Genomic DNA, 22,216 nt, shown 5'->3' with positions numbered 1-22,216 from the left:
ATAGAAAGTGACTTTACTGCCACAATTCCCAGCCTCAGAGCTTGGATTACCAAAGAGATTCCAAATACACTATACTGCCCTAGGACTGGCTCTGGTCTCTGTACATAACTGACACCTAATAGTTGAAGGGAAATCCAAATAAGGACATTATCAATCCCATAGTGCCTGTAACTTAACCATCCTTTAGAAATAAGGAATATTGTGCTAGCATGACATAAACGGTTACCTACCTTTCGTAACTGTTGTTCTTAGAGATGTTGCTCTTGTCCATTCCATTCTACATGGGCAGCTTATTGGTTTAGGGGTATTAGCACAGGAGTGGGAATCAGGAACTTCTGAATTCTAACCCTGACTGGAGATCCATCTGCTTTTGTGACAATGGGCAAATCACTTAATCTCTGCTTGAGTTTCTTTATCACAAGTGGTGCTGTGATGATTAGTTAATAGACCAAGTTCTGTTCTGTTATGCCAGTGTAGTCCCACTGACTTCAGTGAAATTGCATTAGTATACCAGAGTAGAAATTTGATCTTCTTGTGGAATGGTTTGAAGAAGCAAAGCATCATATACAGTAAGTACTAAATATTATTTTATTAAATAGTTAAGATATGATTTTGTTTGCTCTCCATAGTCTGGAAACAAGTCATTTTTCCACAGGGAAAAGATGAATAACAATTCTAGAATAGAAACTGAAGCAAACATTTGATTATTTGATAACTATGGAACTAATGATGTTAAGAAAATAAAATACGAGTCCAGTTCTTACCATTTTCTAAAATTCAATAAGTCAAAATATAATTTTTACTCATGCGTTTGAGACACTGCTGGTCACCTACCTTCTGAAAAAAAACCTTATTTTTTCATATCATAGGACTGTAGTATTCAGGGCCATACTCATTTCTGTGCCTCTATTGTCTCACCAACTGTTTTTGATAAAATGTACTAATTTCAGATTTAATTCTTTTAGTTGTAAGAGAAAAATGTTTTGTACTTTTTCTTAATCTACTTCTTTGTCCAAATCCTTTAATCAATCTGGCTGCTGGCCATTAGAACATGTGCATCCTGTCCTGGGAAGCTCACAGAAGTGTAATGGATCCTCCAGTGGCACAGCAGCTCATATAGCCCCTGCTGCTACCTCCCACCAACCCCCCCATTGCTAGCACAGGAGATGTGGCTGGGCATCTTTATGGTACACAGTTCCCCAGTGATGGCTTTAGTCCCTTAAGGGTGTTAAGAGATGGCATAGATTAGACCACACACAGGGCTACTATAATATATGATGTGGGGGGAAGGGGTGACAGGGGGAATACCCACATTATACACAGCAGCCCTAGGATCAGGGGAGTGCAAAGGTGAGGTTTATGCTGCCATTGAACCCTCCCCCACCCAACCTGCACTATGTGCACTTTAGTCATAGCTGAGAATCTGGCCTCTTATTTCAGAAAGACTTCTGAAAGGGTGGAAAACCAGACCAATCTGTTACAGTAGTGCTGATACACATCTTTAAAGCAGAGACTTGTTTATTTGGCACAATGAACTTACAGTATAGCACCTTGTACAGTTACCATGCTACATAAATCATAATTTGTATTGAATATTATAGAAAAATGCTAATTAATTTTGAAAATTGTTATTTATGAAGAATCCCTTGGCAAAACCATATTATCACAGTAGTATTCCAAAATAATCCTGAAGGACAGAAGTCTAAAATGCAATTCTGTTATTTAGGAGAGGCGATCAGAATTCATTTTTCGAAGTTTGGCAGGCAAATTATCCTCTAGTCTTGTCCCTAAGGTGAGCATACCTTGAGGCTTTTTCTGTAACTCAAGATCTCCAGTAGACTGAGTCAAAGACTCAGATTTGATTCTGAAGGCCTTCAGTTGTATCCTTTCATCACCATCTTCATTGCTGGGAACAGAACTTATCTGCTGAATTTTTAAGAGATCTCCAGTACTGCAAGCTTTCTCTACATTGCTGGAACTCATTCTCAGGACTCTTCTCTGAAGGCCTTCCTTTCTGGAGCTAAGTTTTTGCAGTTTACTAGGAAACTTGTTTGTTTTCTCTTCTAAAATATCAATACAGTCAAGTGAGCAGATGTGTTTCCTTCTGTTTCGGTTGTTACCAATAGGAGTATTGAAAGGAGATGGAAGAGACAGGCTTTCCTCCTGTTCTTTTACACTATAAGGAGGTGTGGGGACTTCAAAGGTGGCATGAAACTGAGAGTAATCCACACGAAAAAAGCCATCCTCTAGGGACATTACTGGGAGGAATCTGTGGCCCCAAAGAACTTCATCTTCTGTGTAGGAGGTCCTAGCCTGACACGTCATTCCTACATAAACAGACAGGATCGTTAATCTTATAAAATGAAAGAACAGATCAACATATGGTAGGAGGAGAATATATGGTAAGATTGCATAATAAAAATCAATCCTATTCTACATCAAACAATATGGAGATAATGTGTTGCTCCATCTGGTGAGCGCCAATCTCCTAACAGTTGAGATAGTGTTTCTAAGTACTTAGTCAGATTTGCTTATACAAATATTTGATTAACTCTGTCTTGTCATTGTACCAAACCAATTTATTTTGAATAGTGGGGAGATGTAATTACAAATAAAATAATAAAAGTGAGGTAACATATACTTTAGGGAGTATTCTCTTACTAGGGGTATTGGTGTGCTACTTTAGTTGTACTAGTGTCTGGGAAGTTCTCTCAGAAGTGGTCTGAAAGGCCCATTACTCAGCTGGGTATGAGGGTTAAGGATTGTACTCCCGGCTTGAATTTAGAGAGTTCTCCAGCAAAGATTAGGAGTGCCAGGAACTAGAGCTAGATTAATAACTTTTTAACACACTGCCCCTAGCATGCTGAGCTCCTTTCTCACCAACACAAACCTAAAAACATCACTGCTGACATCATGTTACAACAGTCTCTGATATTGTTACATATGCTATATTGTAAAAGTTATGAGATTTTTTGCCTCACTTAAGGCACAGATTCATAGATTACTATATTTTAATGAAAACTTGTAAATTGATCATGAAAACATTTTAGCTGAGGCACAAAATCTGTTCCAAGCTTACCATGTTGTTAGGTTGATGGAAACAACCAATATGAATTTTCCAGGAGAACAGAATTTGAATGACTGCCTTGATACAATATTATACCATTGATTAAGAGAAATATTAGGACTAAAGACAAACTGAAAGTGTCAACATTAAAATACAATATGTAGACCAGCTGTTCTCAAACTTTAGCAACCCGAGGACCCCCATTTTGATTTAAACATTTTTAGAGGACCTCCAAACCCGAGCAGCCCCAGCTGGGCCAGACAGCCAGACCGAGCAGTCCCAGTCACAGATTGGGGGCACGTTGCCGTGGCTCCAGCAAGGAGGGGGCTCAGGCCTGGAGCAGGGGGTTGGGGCATGGGAGGGTGTTCAGGGTTCTGGGTCTGGGAGGGAATTTGGGTATGGGAGGTGCTCAGGGCTGGCAGGTGGGGCACAGGCTCCTGGAGGGAGTTCGGGTGCAGGAGGGGTGCAGGCTCCGAGAAGGAGTTTGGGTTCAGGAGGGGGCTCAAGGCTGTGGCACGGGCTCTGGGTGGCGTTTACCTCGGGTGGCTCCCCAGAAGCAGCGACATCTCCCTCTGGGTCTTAGGCAGAGGCACGGCTGGCCAGGCAGGCAGCTCTGCACGCTGCTGCCGCCTCTGTTGGCAGGCGCTGCCCCTGCAGCTCCCATTGGCCATAGTTCCCGGCCAATGGGAGCTACGGAGCCAGCACTCATGGCAGGGGCAGCATGCAGACACGCACACACACACACACACACACACACCGACGTCCCTGCACCTAGGAGCCAGAAGGACATCTGGTTACCATACCCACTCCACCTCTTCCTCCACCCACCTTGCTCCATCTGTGCCCCTCCTCTTCCCCACCTCTTTCTGCCACCTCCCCCGAGCGCGCCCCGTCCCACTCCTCCCCCTCCCTCCTGCATGCTGCTTAACAGCTGTTTTGTGTCATGAAGGAAGCACTGGGAGGGAGGGGAAGAGTTGATCAGCAGGCCTGGCGGCCCCAGACAAGTCATGACTCGCAGACCGCTTGGAGACAGACATGACTCACGGACCCCCCGGAGTATCCTCACAGACCACCAGGGGTCCATGGACCCCAGTTTGAGAAACACTGACATAGACCATTTACTTTGTTCAAAATCTTACCAGTAGTTTCAACAATTCCTTCAAGGATGACAACGATCTCAAACTGCTCACTTCTTAGCGATCTTTGAGAGAGACAAAAAAAGGGGCTTTTGGGGTTGATTTCATGACAGATGGTTAAAGGAGAAACTAAAAACAGCTGGTCAGCTCCAGTTCCAAATCCAACATCCAACTCACATTGATCTAATGGCAGGAATTCCCCTTCAGGTGTCTGTCGGGACTAAAGACAAAAAGACAGTTAGGCCCCAGGCAGTATATGAAGTTGTGACTGGGTCTAAATGTGTATCTCTGATAACATTACTATTTAAACAGCAGTTCTCTGTGTCATCATATGGAGGTACTAGTATATTACACTAGACACTCCTAGATCACTCTGTATAACTGATCCTGTCATTATTTACTACTCCCCCAGACTGTCATCTAGAAGCTTTGCTAACAGTGATTTTATATTTTCGTCCAGGCCATTGATAAAGATATCGATTAGCATTGGGCCTAGAACAGATCCCAGTGGGACCCCACAAGAAACAATCTGACTGAATGATGAGGTTTCATTAACAATTTCAGATCTACCAGTTGTCAATTTTAATCCATTTAATATGTGATACATTAGTTTTGTATATTGCTTTTTTTTTTTAGTTAAGTCATGTGGTACTAGCTCAAAGGCCTACACAACTCATGTCAATTTATCAACCAAACTTGTAATATTAAAAAAAAAAAAAAATTGACAAGTCCTATTCCATAAAACCATGTTGACTGGCATTTTTCACTGCTTGCAGCCTGTATCAAGCATTTCAAGATTTTGTCCAGAATTGGTATTCTAGAAACTGTCCTATTGTTACACAGGTCATTTCATTTATCCTTTGTAAATATTGGCACAATATTACCTTTTTTCAGTCATCTCGAACTTCCACAATATGCCAATATTTATTAAAAAATCAACATCAATTGGTCAGAGTTCTTCAGCCAATTGCTTTAAAGTTCTTGAGTGCAAGTTATTTGGATCTTGGAGATTTTAAATGTTCAGAAACTTTGCCAATGCTATTTAACATTCTCCCTAGTTACTTCTGGTTGGAAATTATGTAGTTATTATTGCTATGATATGAATAATTATCCAGCTTCTTCCTAACTACAGAACAAATATTTAATACACATTTCTGCCTTTGCTGTATTATTATAAGTTTACTATTACCATCACGAGACATCCTGTTCTTTAGATCCTTTGTTAGACCTGGGGTGAAGTCATAGCCCCACTGAAGTCAATGGAAGCTTTCACCTTATGTGATGGACTAGATGCCCTAGCAGGAGTTTTCCATTTTTAATTTCTACAATTGACTACTGCATCTCCAAATTCCCTCTTCTCACCACTAATACCACAAAAAACTAGAATGCCTGATTGTCTGGTATAGGTCGGCAATTATATAACCAGCTAATTAGCTGGTGGGGTATTTCAGCTATATTAAATGTCTGTTTTAGTTCTTCAGATATTCATGTGTTTTTTGTCTGTTTCCCAGCTAAGAAGTTGTGATGTCTTCTTATCCCAAATAACAAGGCTTTCACCCTCTTTGACAGGAATCAGTTTCTCCATGGCTAATGAGATCAATAAGAATGTCAGCTGCATGACTTTTAAAACGTTTTTGGTGAAGGTTACAAGACTGACAGTGCTAGAAACTAAAAGCAAACAAGAATTCTGCCCCATGGTAAGCACAAGAACCTGGACTAAGGGTGAAGGCTTTGTCAGACTACTGAAAAAAGTACTTTAGGTCCTTTCAGGAAAAGTTACAATATCAAACAGTAGAGTGCATAGCTTTAATTAAGTTGGCTGGCTACTGTTCTCTCAGGATGAGCATTAACTAGTAGCAGACATCTGATCTATCATCGAAACTGATAAGACTGAGCATGAGCTGCATGGTTTACCATGTTTTAAAGAAAATATCTTGAACCACTGATTTAGAAAAAAATATGGCTTTCAAGTGATAAATTTTTTTTACCATATATACTCTTTCATTAGCCTGTTCGTTTATAAGCCGACCCCCCAGAATAGATAGGGTCATACAGTTTTTGCTATTTTTACCTTTCTTAAGCCAACCCTATATTTCAGAGGTTGGAAAACTTTGGCTCCAGGCCCGTCAGGGTAAGCTGCTGGTGGGTCGGCATGTTTTGTTTACTTGGAGCATCTGTAGGAATGGAGCCTCTCAGCTCCCTGTGGCTGCAGTTTGCCGTTCCCAGACAATGGGAATGGTGAACCATGGCCACAGGGAGCTGAGGGGCTCCATGCCTGCAGACGCTCCAAGTAAACAAAACTACAATGTATTAGATCAGGGATCAGCAATCTTTGGCACACGGCCTGCCAGGGTAAGCACCCTGTGGGGCCGGTCTGGTTTGTTTACCTGGTGCGTCTGCAGGTTCGGCCGATCGCGGCTCCCACTGGCTGTGGTTTGCTGCTCCAGGCCAATGGGGTGGCAGAAAGTGGCACGGGCCGAGGGATGTGTTGGCCACTTTCTGCCACCCCCGTTGGCCTGGAGCGGCGAACCGCGGCCAGTGGGAGCCAAGATCGGCTGAACTTGCGGACACACCAGGTAAACAAACCAGCCCGACCCACCAGAGTGCTTACCCTGGCAGGCCGTGTGCCAAAGATTGCTGATCCCTGTATTAGATATTCAATTCAATTATTCCATAGAGTTTAAAATCATCAAATTTTGGTGTAGACCTGTTTATAAGCTGACCCCCGCTCTTTGATGTGTCACTTTTTTACCAAAAATATTCGGCTTATGAACGAGTACATATGGTAATTATTATTCAACAGCATGATTAATCACAATAGAATTACCATTTATTTAAATATTTTTGGATGTTTTCTACATTTTCAAATATATTGATTTCAATTACAACACAATACAGTGCTCACTTTATTTTTATTACAAATATTTGCACTGTAAAAAACAAAAGAAATGATATTCTTCAATTCACCTAGTACAAGTACTGTAGTGCAATCTCTTTATCATGAAAGTTGAACTTATAAATGTAGAATTATGTACAAAAAGACCTGCATTCAAAAATAAAACAATTTAAAACTTTAGAGCCCACTAGTCCACTCAGTCCTACTTCTTTTTCAGTCAGTCGCTCAGACAAACAAGTTTGTTTACATTTGCAGGAGATAATGCTTCCCACTTCTTGTTTACAATGTCACTTGAAAGTGAGAACAGGTGTTCGCATGACTCTGCTGTAGCTGGCATCACAAGGTATTTACATGCCAGATGCACTAAAGATTCATATGTCCCTTCATGCTTCAACCATCATTCCACAGGACGTGTGTCCATGCTGATGACAGGTTCTACTAGATAACGATCCAAAGCAGTGTGAACTGACACATTCACTTTCATCATCTGAGTCTGGAGCCACCAGGAGAAGGTTGGTTTTCTTTTTTGGTGGTTCAGGTTCTGTAATTTCGGCATCAGAGCGTTGCTCTTTTGAGACTTCTGAAAGCATGATTCACACCTTATCCCTCTCAGGTTTTGGAGGGCACTTCCGAGTCTTAAACCTTGGGTGAGTGCTATAGCTATCTTTAGAAATCTTACATTGGTATCTTCTTTGTGTTTTGTCCAATCTGCAGTGAAAGTGTTCTTAAAACGAACATGTGCTGGGTCATCATCCGAGACTGCTGTAACATGAAATATATGGCAGAATGTGGGTAAAACAGAGCAGAAGACACACAATTCTACCCCAAGGAGTTCAGTCACAAATTTAATGAATGCATTATTTTTTTAATGAGCGTCACCAGCATGGAAGCATGTCCTCTGGAATGGTGTCCAAAGCATGAACGGGCATACAAATGTTTAGCATATCTGGCACGTAAATACCTTGCAGTGCCAGTTATAAAAGTGCCATGCGAATGCCTGTTCTTGCTTTCAGGTGATATTGTAAATAAGAAGCAGGAAGCATTATCCCCCATACACATACACAAACTCATTTGTCTTAGCAACTGGCTGAACAAGAAGTAGGACCGAGTGGATTTGTAGGCACTAAAGTTTTACATTGTTTTGGTTTTGAATGAAGTTATGTAACAAAAATTCTACATTTGTAAGCTGCATTTTCATGATAAAGCTATTGCACTACAGTGCTTGTATGAGGTGAATTGAAAAATGCTATTTCTTTTATAATTTTTACAGTGCATATATTTAATAAAAATAATATAAAGTGAGCACTGTGCACTTTGTATTCTGTGTTGTAATTGTTGTAAATCAATCTATTTGAAAACGTAGAAAAACATCCAAAATATTTAATAAATTTCAATTGGTATTCTATTGTTTAACAGTGCGATTAAAACTGCAATTAATCACGATTAATTTTTTAATCACGTGAGTTAACTGCAATTAATCGATAACCCTAGAAAAAAAATCTTAGAATTCTGAGTTACCAACTAAACTTCATCCAAGTGAGTATTATGCCAGTTGAAACAATGACTTGAAAAATTTGCATTAAATTGTATGATCTAACTAAATAAATAGATAGTGTATTTAAAAGCTGAGAGATCATATTTCTCACACTTTTTAAACACCAAACAGGTTTATAAAAAATAAGAATTGTCTCAAACCTCCATCCATCTCACCTAAGTCTTCTCAAGGTTTGGAAAAAGGTTAATAAAATCTCACTTTAGGTTGTGGAATTTCTATCACTGGAGGTTTTTAAGAGCAGGTTAGATAAACATCTGTTAGGGAAGGTCTGGATAATACTTAGTCCTGCCTCAGTGCAGAGGACTGGACTAGATAATATATCGATGTCCCTTCCAGTCCTACATTTCTATTGTCTATGATTTTAATTAAACTTTGTCTTTAATTAAATTGTGTGTCTGCAACTCTACCCATAAGAATTAAGAACTACTACAGAGGTCATGAGACTGTAAATCAGCAGTCACATGAGAGAGACAAGGCCAGATTTATAGATTATAAGGCCAGAAGGAACTGCATAACACAGGCTATAGGTCTTCCCTTAATTCTTGTTTGAACTAGAGTATATATTCCTTAGAAAAACATCCAATTTTGATTTTAAAATTTCCAGTGATTGAGAATCCACAGAACCTTTGTAAATTGTTCCACTGTTTTATAACCTTCACTGTTAAAGGTGTGCCTAATTTCTAGTCTGATTTAGTCTAGTGTCATCTTCCAGCCCTTGGATCTTATTATACCTTTGTCTGCTAGACTGAAGAGCCCTCTTATCTACATGGGGAACAGAAATTTAACTGAGCAAGTTAACCTCCTCTTTGTTAAGCTAAACAGACTGATCTCCTTGATTTTTTCCGCTGTTAGGCATGTTTTCAATGGGGTTTTCTCTGAAGCACACCTCAGTTTATCAACATCCTTCCTGTGTAGACCAGAACTGGACACAGTATTCTAGGAGAGGTCACAGAAGTGCCAAATATAGAGGAAATATAACCTCCCAACTCCTACTTGATTGTCTCCTAATAATACATCCAAATATTGCATTACTGCTTTTGGCCACAGTCTCTCACAGGGAGCTCATTTTCAGTTGATTATCCAGCAGCTACTAAAGTTAGACATTTTTAAATTAGCAGTTCTGGATAACTTGCTATCAAGAGTCTTAAAAGAGCTGACTGAGCTTGCTGGACCATTAGTGTTGATTTTCAGTAACTCTTGGTACACCAAAGAAGTTCCAGAAGACTGGAAGAAAGGTACTGTTGTACCAATATTTAAAAAGAGTGAATGGGCCAATCAAGCTAATTATAGGCCTATCAGGCTCACACTGCTCACAAGCAAGATAATGAAGCAACTGATACAGGACTCAATAAAAAATTAAAGGAGGGTAATATAATAAATGCCAATCACCGTGGATTTATGGAAAATAGATCCTGTCAAATTAACTTGGGGTTTTTTTGGTTGATAAAGGTACTAGTGTTGATGTAATATACTTGGACTTCTGTAAGGCATGTGACTTGGTACCACACATCATTTTGCTTTAAAAACTAGAATAATATAAAATTAACATGGCACATATTAAATGAATTAAAAACTGGCTAACTGATAGGTCTCAAAATGTAATAATACATGAGGAGTCACCACTGAGCAGGTGTGTTTCTAATGGGGTCCTGCAGGGATCAGTTTTTGGCCCTATGCTATTTAACATTTTTATCAATGATCAGGATTAAGAGGACAGGTCTCTGATACAGAGTGCTCTGAACTGCTTGGTAAGCGGGGTGCTGGCAAACTGTGTTTTGATATGGCCAAATAAGAAGTCATACATATAGGAACAAAGAATGTAGGCCGTACGTAGAAAATGAAGGACTCTTTCCTGGGTAGCAGTTACTTTTAAAAAGATTTGGAGGACATGGTGCATCATCAGCTGACCATGAGTTCACAGAGTGATGCTGTAGCAAAAAGAGCTATTGCAATCTTTGGATATATCGAGGAGGAGTAGGGAGGTTACGTTACTTCTGTATTTGGCACTGGTGCAACTGCTATTGAAATACTGAATTCTGGTCTCCACAATTCAAAACAGATGTTGATAAATTGGATAGAGTTCAGAGAAGAGCCATTAGAATGATTAAAGGATTATAAAACCTGGTTTATAATGATAGACTCAAAGATTTCAGTTTCTTTAACTTAACAGAGAAGGGTAAGAGGTGACTTGAGTACTATATGGGGTAGAAATATTTGATAATGGGCCCTTCAATCCAGCAGACAAAGGTATAACAAGATCCAGTGGTTTGAAGTTAAAGCTAGACAAATTCAAGACTAGAAATAAGGTGTAAATTTTTAACACTGAGGATAGTTAACCACTGGAACAACTTACTAGAGGTTCTGGTGGATTCTCCATCACCCGCAATTTTTAAATCAAAACTGGATTTAAAAAAAAAATATGGTCTAGTTGAAAGAGAAATTTTTGAGGGGGAAGTTCTGTGGTCTGTGTTATACAGGAGATAAGACTACATGATCACACTGGTCCCTTCTGGCCTTGGAATCTATGAAACTGACTTCAATATCTTGTAACAGGGCTTCTTCTCCGCCTCAGCAGGTCCCACGCTTCCTGTTTATAGTGGATGGGGAAATTCTGTCTCCAATTGGCCCTCCCATTTCTGGACCTGGTAGGCACTTAATGCTTCACTGGGGCTTCTGGCCTCCTTGGTGGACATCCAGTGAGAGAAAAAGGGGGGGTGGCAGGCCCAATCCTGCCCTCTACTCTGGGCCCCAACCCAGGAACCCTATAAGTAGCAGCCTCATGCTGCCAGTTCCCAGGAAAACTGCTAGCTTCCTGGGGTTACTTCCTCATGCCCCTTGGCTTATTGTCCCCACTTTACTTGGGTGGGATTCCTCCTGCCGGGGGAGGAAGAGCCCCTAGTCTCTGGTAGCCCTTCTGGGTGTGACAGCACCACACCACATGCACGGCTCAGTCTCTCCCCTTCTGGCAGGGTCCTTTTCTTCAGATCTTTGGACTTGGAAGGGTCCTTAGTTCTTGTTTAGGGTTTCTCCCCAATCTCTATACCTGCAGGCTTCTCCTCTGGTCCTTCTCAGCTTCCACACCACTCAGCTCTCACAACACCTACCACCCACACTAACTGTCTGGAGGGGAAGGCGTTTAACCCATTCTGGCAGGTTCTTAATTGGTTCCAGGTGTCCTAATTAACCTGGAGTAACCCCTACTCAGTTACCAGGGGAAGAGGGACCTGCTTATCCTGAGGCTAATTTACCTTCCTTCCTGCACCCTTCTGTAGCCATCTGGCCTGACCCTGTCACAATCTGAAAAAGTGAAAGCTGAAACAAACTGACTTGGTTTTTGTAACCCTATTTTGTCTATGTTTGATGGGGTGTACCAGCCTTTGGGGCCCCCTACTGGACTTCTCCCCATGAAACAGTTCTCTGTGAGAAAAGGAGCGGCCATGTTGGGATCCAGTGAGATCTGGTTCTCCAGCAACCGGAAGGGCTGGAGACCAGCAACAGTCAATCAAGGCCCAGAAGGCCAAAATAGAATGCCTGCTGTCAGTGTCAGCAAGGCAGTTCCTGGCTGGAGCCAGAGGAGCAAGGAGGGACATTGCCAAGGTCACAGCCAGAGGAACCAGCAGAGCCAGTGCCCATTACTGGCCACAGTTGGGGGCAGGAGTTCAAGATTCAATTTCAGAGAGGGAATTTCACCCAGAAGGGTGAGAAACTATTTTGGTTATAATTGGCCCTGAAGGACAAGGAATTGCTTCTATTTTGAGTCTGTTATACCCTAGAAGGCTTTTGAACTGTGACACCTGGCTGGAGGGCTGAGCCACAGAAGACTCACAAAGGCTGACAGACAGCATGCAGGGGGTGCTGGGAGCTGCAGAGAGCAGCAACACCATGCTAGCATGTAAAGTGGTGCTCATAGAGGTGACTGCAACCCATCACAATACAGTTGTCTACAATCCACTCCAAAGCTGATTCTGGCATCTCTATTGCAACATTGTACTATTCGGCAATGTTGCTAGGCAGCTTCACATACCACAGAAGGGTAATCAGCCACCACTATATGATGACATCTTTGTAATCTGAGTGCCCTGGGACAAACAGCACACATCCAATAAAATATCACATTTAGATAGACATACCTTTTTAAAACAGCAAAGCTTTCAGAACTCCCTTGTCCCTCACTGAAACTGTGTGTGGAAACTTTGTGTTCATTGGCTAAATATGGGTCCCCTTAAAAGTATAAAAGTGTGATAAAGGATATCTCTTAGCATTGCTTAACTCTGATAGAATTAAAGCTCCGTCTAATCATGTGCAAGAGGAGTGAAGCAAGATCAGCTGTCAGCATGATTGGACAAAGCACAATTGGAAGAGCACAAATTGCAAGAAACACAGGACCTTCTTGGTAACTTAGTCATTTTCTGGTATGATGAGAGTGTAATATGGCACTGAGGATGTGGGTAAACTCACCATCTTGGAGTGTCCATAAGTTCCGAGCGATACATTATACATGTATCGCTCCACTAATACAAAGCTGCCCAAAAGCTGACTTACTAGCCGCAAGAGGGTCCCCAGCACATGGAGGACCTCAGATGGTGTAGAGCCACTGCAGGGTCCACGCCAATCCTCACCCCCTGCTCCAGTTGTGGGGTGGGTGATGGCTTGGGATGGGGGTGTGACCTAGGTACTTGTGTGCCCCAGCTGCCATCTGGAGCCAGGGATAGCTGGAAAACTTAGATACCTTCAGGCTACTCTAAACATATATTAGGAGACTCATGAAGTGCTCAGCCAAGATAATATGGAGGGGAACACAAAGGACTGCTAAGCACTCTTTCTTCAGAGTTGCATCAAGCACACTTTAGCCACAGTTGAGGATCTGGGCCCTTATCAGCCTACTAGCATAGTCTGACAACAACATAATTCCAGAATTTTCTGCTTTTGGAGGTTGCTAGACACAATGATGCACACTGAGTTTGGAATTAATGCAGGTACCTATAATGCATACATTACCTAATAGCTGCTAAACCCTGACTTCACAATGGACGGCTACCCTTAGACTTCTTTGGACTGTAAACTCTGCTCTAATTACATGTTTTACTTTCACATTACAGAATCATAGAAACATAGGGCTGGAAGGGACATCAAGAAGTCACCAAGTCCAACCCCCTGTTCTGATGCAGGACCAAGTAAATCTGGACCATCCCAGACAGGTGTTTATCCAACCTGTTTCTAAAAGCCTCCAATGATGGGGATTCCACAATCTCCCTTGGAAGCTGGTTCCAGAGCCTAATTACTCTTATAATTAGAAAGTTTTTCATGTCTAACCTAAAAATTGCTTGCTGCAGATTAAGCCCATTACTTCTTGTCCTACCTTCAGTGGACATGGAGAACAACTGATCACCATCCACTTTAGAACAGCCCTTACCATATTTGAAGACTGTTAACAGGTTCCCCCCGCCCACTGTCTTCTTTTCCCAAAACTAAACATGCTCCCTTTTTTTAAACCTTTCCTCATAGGTCAAGTTTACTAAAACTTTTATCATTTTGTTGCTCTTCTCTTGATTCTTTCTAATTTGTCCACATCTTTCCTAACGTGCCCCCCAGAACTGGACACTGTACTCCAGCTGAGGCCTCATGAGTGCCAAGTACAGCAAGGCAGTTACCTCCCATGTCTTACATATGACACTCCAATTAATACACCTGTGACGCTGCACTCCATAATGCTTTATATAAATTATTCTTATGAGTGTAAATATGACATAACTGGAATATGTTTTATGCTAGATATGCCATGTAACCTATCTTTCAAAGGCTATGATCTACTGAATATATTCATCCTATTTGTATATATATCATTTGAAGTTATGAGCATTGGTTGTATGCTTGTATTTAAAGTGTTTGCTGTAAGAAACACATAAGAAAGGGTAAAGGATTATTCAAGTAGTTGGGAGTACTAAACTAACAATGGACTTTGGGAGATACCAATCCACATCTGAGCTTTCCTGGGAATGTTCACACTAACATGTAAACAATGGCATCGGCCTGCAAAAAGCTGAATCATTCATGGACATGGGACTGCCCAGGTGGCTACAAACTCCATCTTGTTGCTGTGATTTTACACAGAAGAACAAAGGGGTTTCTGCCCACAAGAGAGAATATAAGCTTTATACAGAGTAAAACAGATGTATTCGGGGTTTAGGCTCCCAGAAAGACTGGATGCTGGGAAAGTCCCTGTTAACTGAGGAAACCCCTGGGCTAAGTGAATTTTAATTTCTGTGAACTGTCCTCTTGGTCTGTGCTGGAGCAGACTGGTGCGTCTAGCTCGGCAAGACGGGAGTGGAGGGAAGGTGTGTGTGTTCGTTCGTGTGTGTGTGTTCGTTCGTGTGTGTGTGTTCGTTCGTGTGTGTGTGTGTGTGTTCGCTCTCAGTGGTATCCCAGCACATCTAGTAACAGTCTTGAGGGAGTTTCTGTGATCCAACCCATCACAACACCCCAAAATTAGTTTTTTTTCACAATTGCATCCCATTGTTAATTCATATTCAGTTTGTGATCCACTATAAACCAATATTTTTTTCAAAAGTACTACCACCTAGTCAGTTATTCGCCATTTTGTAGTTGTGCATTTGACTTTTTTCCTTCCTAAATGAAGTACTTTGCACTTATGTTTATTGAATTCCATCTTGTTGAATTCAGATCAATTCTTCAATTTGTCAAGGTAGTTTTGAATTCTAATCCTGTCCTCCAAAGTGCGTTCAACCCCTCCCAGCTTGGTGTCATCTACATATTCCATAAGCATACTCTCCACTCCATTATTCAAGTCATTAATGAAAATATTGAATACTACTGGACCTAGGACTGACCCCTGCAGCACCCCTCTAGATACAGCCTTCCAGTTTGGCAATGAACCACTTATAGCTGTTGAGCATGGTCTTTCAAACAGTTGTGCACCCACCTTATAGTAATTTAATCTAGATCACATTTCCTTTGTTTATGAGTTTGTCATGTGGGACTATGTCAAAAAGCTTACTAAAATCATGATGATATATATCACCTACTGCTCCCCCTATATACTAGGCCAGTAAACCAGTCAAAGAAGGAAATTAGGCTGGTTTGGCATGATTTGTTATTCACAAATTAATGCTGACTATTCCTTAAAACCTTATTATCCTCAAGGTGCTTACAAACTGATTATTTAGTAATTTGTTCCAATATTTTTCCAGGTCCAGGTATCAAAGTTAGGCTGATTGGTCTATAATTCCCCGGGTACTCTTTGTTCCCCTTTTTAAAAACAGGTACTATGTTTGCCCTTCTCTAGTCCTTTGGGACCTCACCCATCCTTCAGGAGTTCTCAAAGATAATTGCTAACAGTTCTGAGATTGCTTCAAATAACTCCCTAAATACTCTAGTATTAAATTAATCAGACCCTGACAACTTGAATACATCTAATTTATCTAAATATTCTTTAACTTGTTCTTTCCCTATTTTGGCTTGCATTCCTTTCCCCTTGTTGTTAATATTAATTATGTTGAGTATCTGGTAACCATCAACTTTTTTAGTAAAAACTGAAGCAAAATAGGCTCTAAACACCTCAGCCTTCTTAACGTCATAAGTTATTAGCTCTCCTTCACCACTAAGTGGAGGACCTACACTTTCTTTTGTCTTTCTCTTGCTCCTAATATATGTAAAGATCCCCTTCTTATTACCTTTTATGTCCCTTGCTAGATGCAACTCATTTTGTGCCTTAGCCTCTCTGATTTTGTCCCTACACACTTGTGCTATTCTTTTGTACTCCTCCTCAGCAATTTGTCCATATCTCTACTTTTTGTAAGATTCTTTTTTGATTATCAGGTCACTAAAGAACTCCTAATGGAGCCATATTGGCCTCTTAACATTCTTCCGATCTTTCCTTCTCATCAGGATAGTTTGGAGTTGTGCCTTTAATATTGCCTCCCTAAGAAACTACTAAAGTCTGATTTTTTTTAAGTCAGTTGTCCTTATTCTGCTCCTCTCATTCCTTCCTTTCCTTAGAATCATTAAATCGATCATTGCCCCTCCCTTTTCCTCTGCTCTACTCTCCACCTTCTCCTCTCTGATATCCCCATCCCTTCTCTTCTCTTCTCTCCCTTCTTTTAATCCCATTTCCTATCTCTTCCCCTGCAAAAATAAATAAATAAATAAAATCCTCTGAATAAATAAGCAATGCTAGCCTTCATCCTAGCCATTTACAGGTAGGTTATATCCCTTCCCAAATAACCATTGTGTGTGTTTTTTTAACTTTTTAGACTATGAACTCTTTGGTGCAGGGACACTGTTCTTACTCTGTACAGCACCCAGCACAATAGGATCCTATCCTGATAAAACTGTCTGCAGTGCAGACTGTTTCCATAATACAACTTCTCATTTTAAATATACAAATTATTTAATCAAAATATAATTCTGTTTATGTCAACAGGAATCATGGGAATCTTTTTTTCTGTAAAAGGAATTGCAGAGGGATGGTGTAAGCAAGGAAGCTCTCTCATACTTAGGCTTGGAAGGATTAGATTTTTATCAATAAATGTCCTTAAATGTCATTTCAGCAAATGCACAAAATGATGAAAAAATATTTCCATAAATTATCTTAGAAATTTACAGATAAGCAAAGCATGAAAAATGCTGCTTGAGAATTTGAGTCCCTTAATGTGTATACAACATGTTGTAATGAATGTTGCATAAAGCACACATTTACACTCTGCTAAAACAGCCAGCTTATAAAGCTTTAACTTTCTGAATCTCAATGTCTGTCATTAAATAATTGTCTGAGCTACTCCTAACTTCCTACAACTGTGAAAATTTAGATACTAATAGAAAAAAAGCTTAAAATGAACAATAATATCAATAAAATGGTAAAAGGACAAAACTTAAATTCTAACAAGTCTACACATACTTCATCAGCAATCCTTAGAAGTCAGGAGATTTCCAGCTGGGGAAAAGCCCCTGTACTGTAGCTTGGACTGTAAAACAATTGGACATGAAGTTCCAAAGAAAGTTTCCTAAACACTGTTTCCGAACAGCTATATTCAGACCTTTGACTGAATTTGAAGAATAAGTTCATTTATCTGGATTTAAGTGCAGAGTGCTTTGAAATGGCACAACCATAGAAATCTACCTTTTTTGTTGATATCTAAATTGCTGGTCTAAGTGCCAAATTAGAGGATTTGTCCAAAGATGAGTTTGATTCAAAGATTTCTTGAGGGCGAAAGATCAGGAGACTGCTGAATCTAATGTTACCATAGATTAGGGTCTAGTTAAGACAGTAACTCCTCACTTAAAGTCATCCTGTTTAACCTTGTTACATTGCTGATCAATTAGGGAACATGCTCATTTAAAGTTGTGCAATGCTCCCTTCTAATGTTGTTTGGCAGCCACCTGCTTTGTCCACTGCTTGCAGGAAGAGCAGCCCATTGCAGCTAGTTGGTGGGGGCTTGTAACCAGGGTGGACCGGCAGCCCCTCTATCAGCTCTCTGCTCCCCTAAGTTCCCTGTGCTGCAGCCACCCAGCAGGCTAGAAATCGGCAGTTCAGCTGTCCCTCCCCCCACTGCCACATGCTGCTCCTGCCCTCTGCCTTGGAGCTGCTCCCAGAGACTCCTGCTTGCTGTGCAGGGAGGGGAAGGGGAAGGCTAATGTCAGGGTGTCCTCCCTGCTCCTGCACCCCACTTGCCCTGTCTCCATATAGACAGAGAGAGCTTGGGGCAGCAGCTGCTGTCTCAACTTCCTGATCCACTTAAAAAGACAATGCACTTAAGAGTGGGTCAGCTTACTTAAAGGGGTAGTGTGCAACACACACACACACACAGAGTCAGTCTATCTCCATCTGCTATGCTGTCTCCCCTCCCTCCTGTTTATGCTTTCTTGATGAGAGGCTACATCAACAACGTGTTAACCCTTGACGGCTCAGCCGAGTACTAGTTCATCATTTAGCAGCAAGGCATTCCCTGGGAAATATCCCTCCCTCTTCCACCCTCTAACTTCACCACCTCAACCAAGCTTCACAATCATCATATCTGTGAACAGTATTAAACTGTTTAAAACGTATACTGTGTGTGTATATCTATATAATAGTTTGGTGAAAAAAATTTCCCTGGAACCTAGCCCCTCCTATTTACATTCATTCTTATGGGAAAATTGGATTCGCTTAACATCATTTCGCTTAAAGTCACATTTTTCAGAAACATAACTACAATGTTAAGTGAGGAGTTACTGTATAATACTCCCCCTTGGTTACTAATTACTACCCCCATCCAACAATTCCTCATTTTGATCATCAAAATGCCTGCAGCAATTTTCCTTCTTTTATTTGGCCAAACTAGTTAGAGAATTCCCTCAAATAACAGAAATGCTGGATGGAACAGTAAGTTTGTCTTTTATCTCCTGTCAAATTAATGGTATAAAACATGCTTACTGTAGCTGGTATTCATAGAAGAGTACTGGTTCATCTTTTAGTTGGAATCAAGAGATTTCACCCTTCAATAATGCTTAGTTTTATACTTGTTTACTGATAAAACCATCCTAAAGGAATCTATTTGTGAATTTCAGCATAACTTTAAAAATGGAAAATCCCATCCAACTCATCTGCAGAAATTGTTCATGTCTGCTCTTCAGAGATGGACTATTTCTTTAGTGTTTTATCCTTCCAAATTATCTGTGTGTTTTAAGAAAACACTCTTACATGAGAAAACAGAACAAAGCTTGCCAGTGTGCAAATCTCTAACAGTGGTAGGAAAATCCTTACAGGATTGGTCAAAAAACAGGCTAATGCTCCTAAAGAAACTTGCATTCAAGTGTAAAGCAGAGAAGCTTTGGGGTTTATTCTCTGTAATGGTTCATATTACTTCTATGATTAATACTATAAATATCAGTTTTTAATCATTTTTATATTTCCAAACACCTGCAAGTAACAAATAGTACATTTGTGACATTTGTGGGGATCACCCAGTAAGGGGTTCTGTCAGCACCTGCCTTGAAGCTTTGGATGCCTTAATGCTATACTGTTATGGCTTAGAGTTCTGACACCAGTAGCTAACCTACAAGTACAAAAATCTCAACTGTGGCTTCCACCCACCCTTTTACTTCTTGCAGGGTGACCTCACTAGCCCTTCTGATCCCAAGTTTCCCCAAGTTAAGAGAAGGGAGTTACCTCACAAGTGGAGAACCAGTGTTGGCAGGCCCAATTCAGTCAGGGTGGATGTAGTCCACTCCCAATAACTGATGAAGAGGTGTCAATGCCAGGAGAGGCAAAGCTGCTTTTGTAGTGACATCCACCCTGTTCGAATTGGCCCTGTCAACACTGGTTCTCCACTTGTGAGGTAACCCTTCTCTTCATGTGTCAGTATATAATGCCTGCATCTGTAATTTTCACTCCATGCATCTGAAGAAGTGGGTTTTTACCCACAAAAGCTTATGCCCGAATAAATCTGTTTGTCTTTAAGGTGCCACTGGACTCCTTGTTGTTTCCTTACTAAGCTATTTTATTTCTTAGTCAGTTTCACAACATACAGCTGAAAACAGCTGAAAACAGAAGTGCTCCCTGGAAGGTTTTATAAAGTTACATTAGATACACTTCTGCAGGCACCAGGCTGCAACAGTTCCCTCTCTCAATTTCTTGGACCAAAATAAGGTTTTCATCCTTCCCTCCGACTTCCATTTTCACCTCCTCCCATATTGAACTCTCTCACGCCTCATTTTCTGAACACCCTGAAAAAGATTCCCGCTTAGCTGCTTCGGAGTATTCTACAGGTGCCACATCCTTCTCCCTGGCCCGCCAAACAAAGTGTTCAGTCTCGGAGTCAAGTGAACAGAACCGAGTTTCCAGCTAGCGTCTCCCGCTGAACGAAGCTAAGTGTCAGCGCCCTGGTGAAATTCGGCGCTATCTCAAAGGGGCAAAGAAAGCCAGGGGGACGGTCGCCCTCTGCTCTGGGCTTTGCCTCACTGTAAAGCTGAGTGTCACTGGAGGGTGGTTAAAGGGTTAATCCCCTTAGAAAGCGGCTGCCCAGTCCCAGCCATTGTGCAAAGCTCGACGGACAGAGCAGGGCTGTGGCACGGCTTTGAAAACAATCACTGCTGCCTCTGACCGCCGGAGACGCCTCCGGGGCTGCTGTGATTTGACCCTCTGGGGGCCCGTTTCCAGTCCGGTCCCCACCCAGGCTAACCCAGCGCCAAAGCCACCCCCCCCCGCTCACCTTGATGAGCTTGCAGCGGATCTGAGCGGAGACCATGTGGCTGTTGCGCAGGTTCCCCACCCGGAACATGAGGCACAGCCTGCCGTCCCGCTGGGAAATGACGGCGGCCCGGCTGAACACGAGGGTCTCGGCTCGCTTCTTGGGCTGGGACATCTTGATGAACATGCAGCCGATGAGGAAGGCGTCCACGATGGAGCCGAGCAGGGACTGGAAGAGGAAGAGCACGATGCCCTCGGGGCAGCGCTCGGTGATGTAGCGGTGCCCGTAGCCGATGGTGGCCTCGGTCTCGATGAAGAAGAGGAAGGCGGAGGGGAAGTTGTACACGTTGGCCACGCAGGGCTGGTAGCTCTGCTCGTGCGCGCGGTGCAGGTCGCCCCGCAGGTAGGCGATGCCCCACCACATGGAGGCCATGACCAGCCAGGCCACCGTGTAGGTCAGCAGGAAGATGAGCAGGTTCCAGCGCCACTTGAGGTCCACCAGCGTGGTGAAGAGGTCGGAGAGGTAGCGGCTGCTTTCGCCACCCAGGTTCCCGTGCTGCACGTTGCAGCGCCCGTTCTTGTCCACGAAGCGCTGCCGCTTCCTGCGGGCGCTGCCCCGGGCTGAGCCCACCGCCTGGTACTCGTCCCAGAGGTGTCTGCGCACGGCCGACATGCCGGGCCGAGGCGGGAGACCGCTCCCGGGCTAGACAGGCCCTTTGTCTGGGGCGCCTGGCGCAGGGCTGCCGGCAGCTGCGGAGTCCGGGAGCGCGAGGATCTCTGCCCGACGGCGTCCGGCTTCCCTGTGTCTGCTACACGGTTCCCTGGGAGCGCTGCCTCCCGTCGGCGCTTCAGCCCAGGGGCGCAGCGGAGCGAGGCGAGGCTCAGCCTGTGCTCCTGGGGCTCGGCAGGTTGTGGAGCCCGCAGGGAAGTGGCTGAGATGTGAACGCTGGGGGGCGGGACGGGCTGTCACCTCCCCCGCGCCTCCGCACCTATCAGCGAGCGCAGCTCCTGCTGCCTGGTCCCCTGGGGAGGAGGCACGTCCAGATTCATGAAGCCACGGACCGCGGGAAGAGAGCGAGCCAGCAGCAGAGAAGCCGGAGTAGGGTCGAGCCGGGCTTCTCCCGCGCTGGTTACCACAGGGAGACGCGGGGGCAGTAACGTGGGGTAGGGGCAGAGAAGAATTTCTGACCCCCCATTGGGTGGGCTGATTCTCCGGGAGTTATTCTGTGGGGTTTCATGCTGCTTGGGATGGAGGAACAGGCACCGCCAGAGACGAAAAGTACAATCCAATCTGACGGCGAACCCCACACCAAGGGGCGATGGTTTTGCAGTCACAAATTGTACAAAACGCGGCAAACCTAAGACTAAGCGCCAGGGA

General features: G+C 42.7%; 2 protein-coding genes across 4 annotated transcripts in view; one reads left to right on the top strand and one right to left on the bottom strand.

Annotated features, from left to right (window-relative positions):
* Positions 1-22,216, top strand: part of MPP3 (membrane palmitoylated protein 3) — an 82,919-nt gene that overhangs the window by 6,981 nt on the left and 53,722 nt on the right. The window lies entirely within an intron of this gene.
* Positions 1,501-21,802, bottom strand: LOC120392050 (G protein-activated inward rectifier potassium channel 1-like). 3 transcript variants are annotated; one of them, XM_039516390.1, is made up of 4 exons: positions 20,861-21,802; positions 4,381-4,423; positions 4,207-4,268; positions 2,253-2,327 (listed from the first exon to the last, which is right to left on the bottom strand). In XM_039516390.1, exons 1-3 carry the CDS (start codon positions 21,509-21,511, stop codon positions 4,261-4,263), a joined length of 702 nt encoding a protein of 233 aa, XP_039372324.1. In that variant the 5' UTR covers positions 21,512-21,802; the 3' UTR covers positions 2,253-2,327; positions 4,207-4,260. The 3 variants fall into 3 exon arrangements, with proteins under 3 accessions (XP_039372323.1, XP_039372325.1, XP_039372324.1); XM_039516389.1 differs by having other exon boundaries at positions 1,501-2,327; positions 4,207-4,423; positions 20,861-21,789; XM_039516391.1 differs by lacking the exon at positions 4,381-4,423 and having other exon boundaries at positions 2,188-2,327.

This window comes from Mauremys reevesii, linkage group 27 (genome assembly GCF_016161935.1).
Source record: "Mauremys reevesii isolate NIE-2019 linkage group 27, ASM1616193v1, whole genome shotgun sequence".
Taxonomy (NCBI): Eukaryota; Metazoa; Chordata; order Testudines; family Geoemydidae; genus Mauremys; species Mauremys reevesii.
This window is presented reverse-complemented; position numbering and strand designations above follow the sequence as displayed.

Excerpts from the sequence above, each read along its gene's own strand:
- LOC120392050 (XM_039516389.1), bottom strand. The coding sequence starts at position 21,511 with ATGTCGGCCGTGCGCAGACACCTCTGGGACGAGTACCAGGCGGTGGGC. Across the intron at positions 4,424-20,860 it reads TCCGCTGCAAGCTCATCAAG|TCCCGACAGACACCTGAAGG; the intron begins GTGAGCGGGGGG and ends TTTTGTCTTTAG. Across the intron at positions 2,328-4,206 it reads AGGAATTGTTGAAACTACTG|GAATGACGTGTCAGGCTAGG; the intron begins GTAAGATTTTGA and ends CTGTTTATGTAG.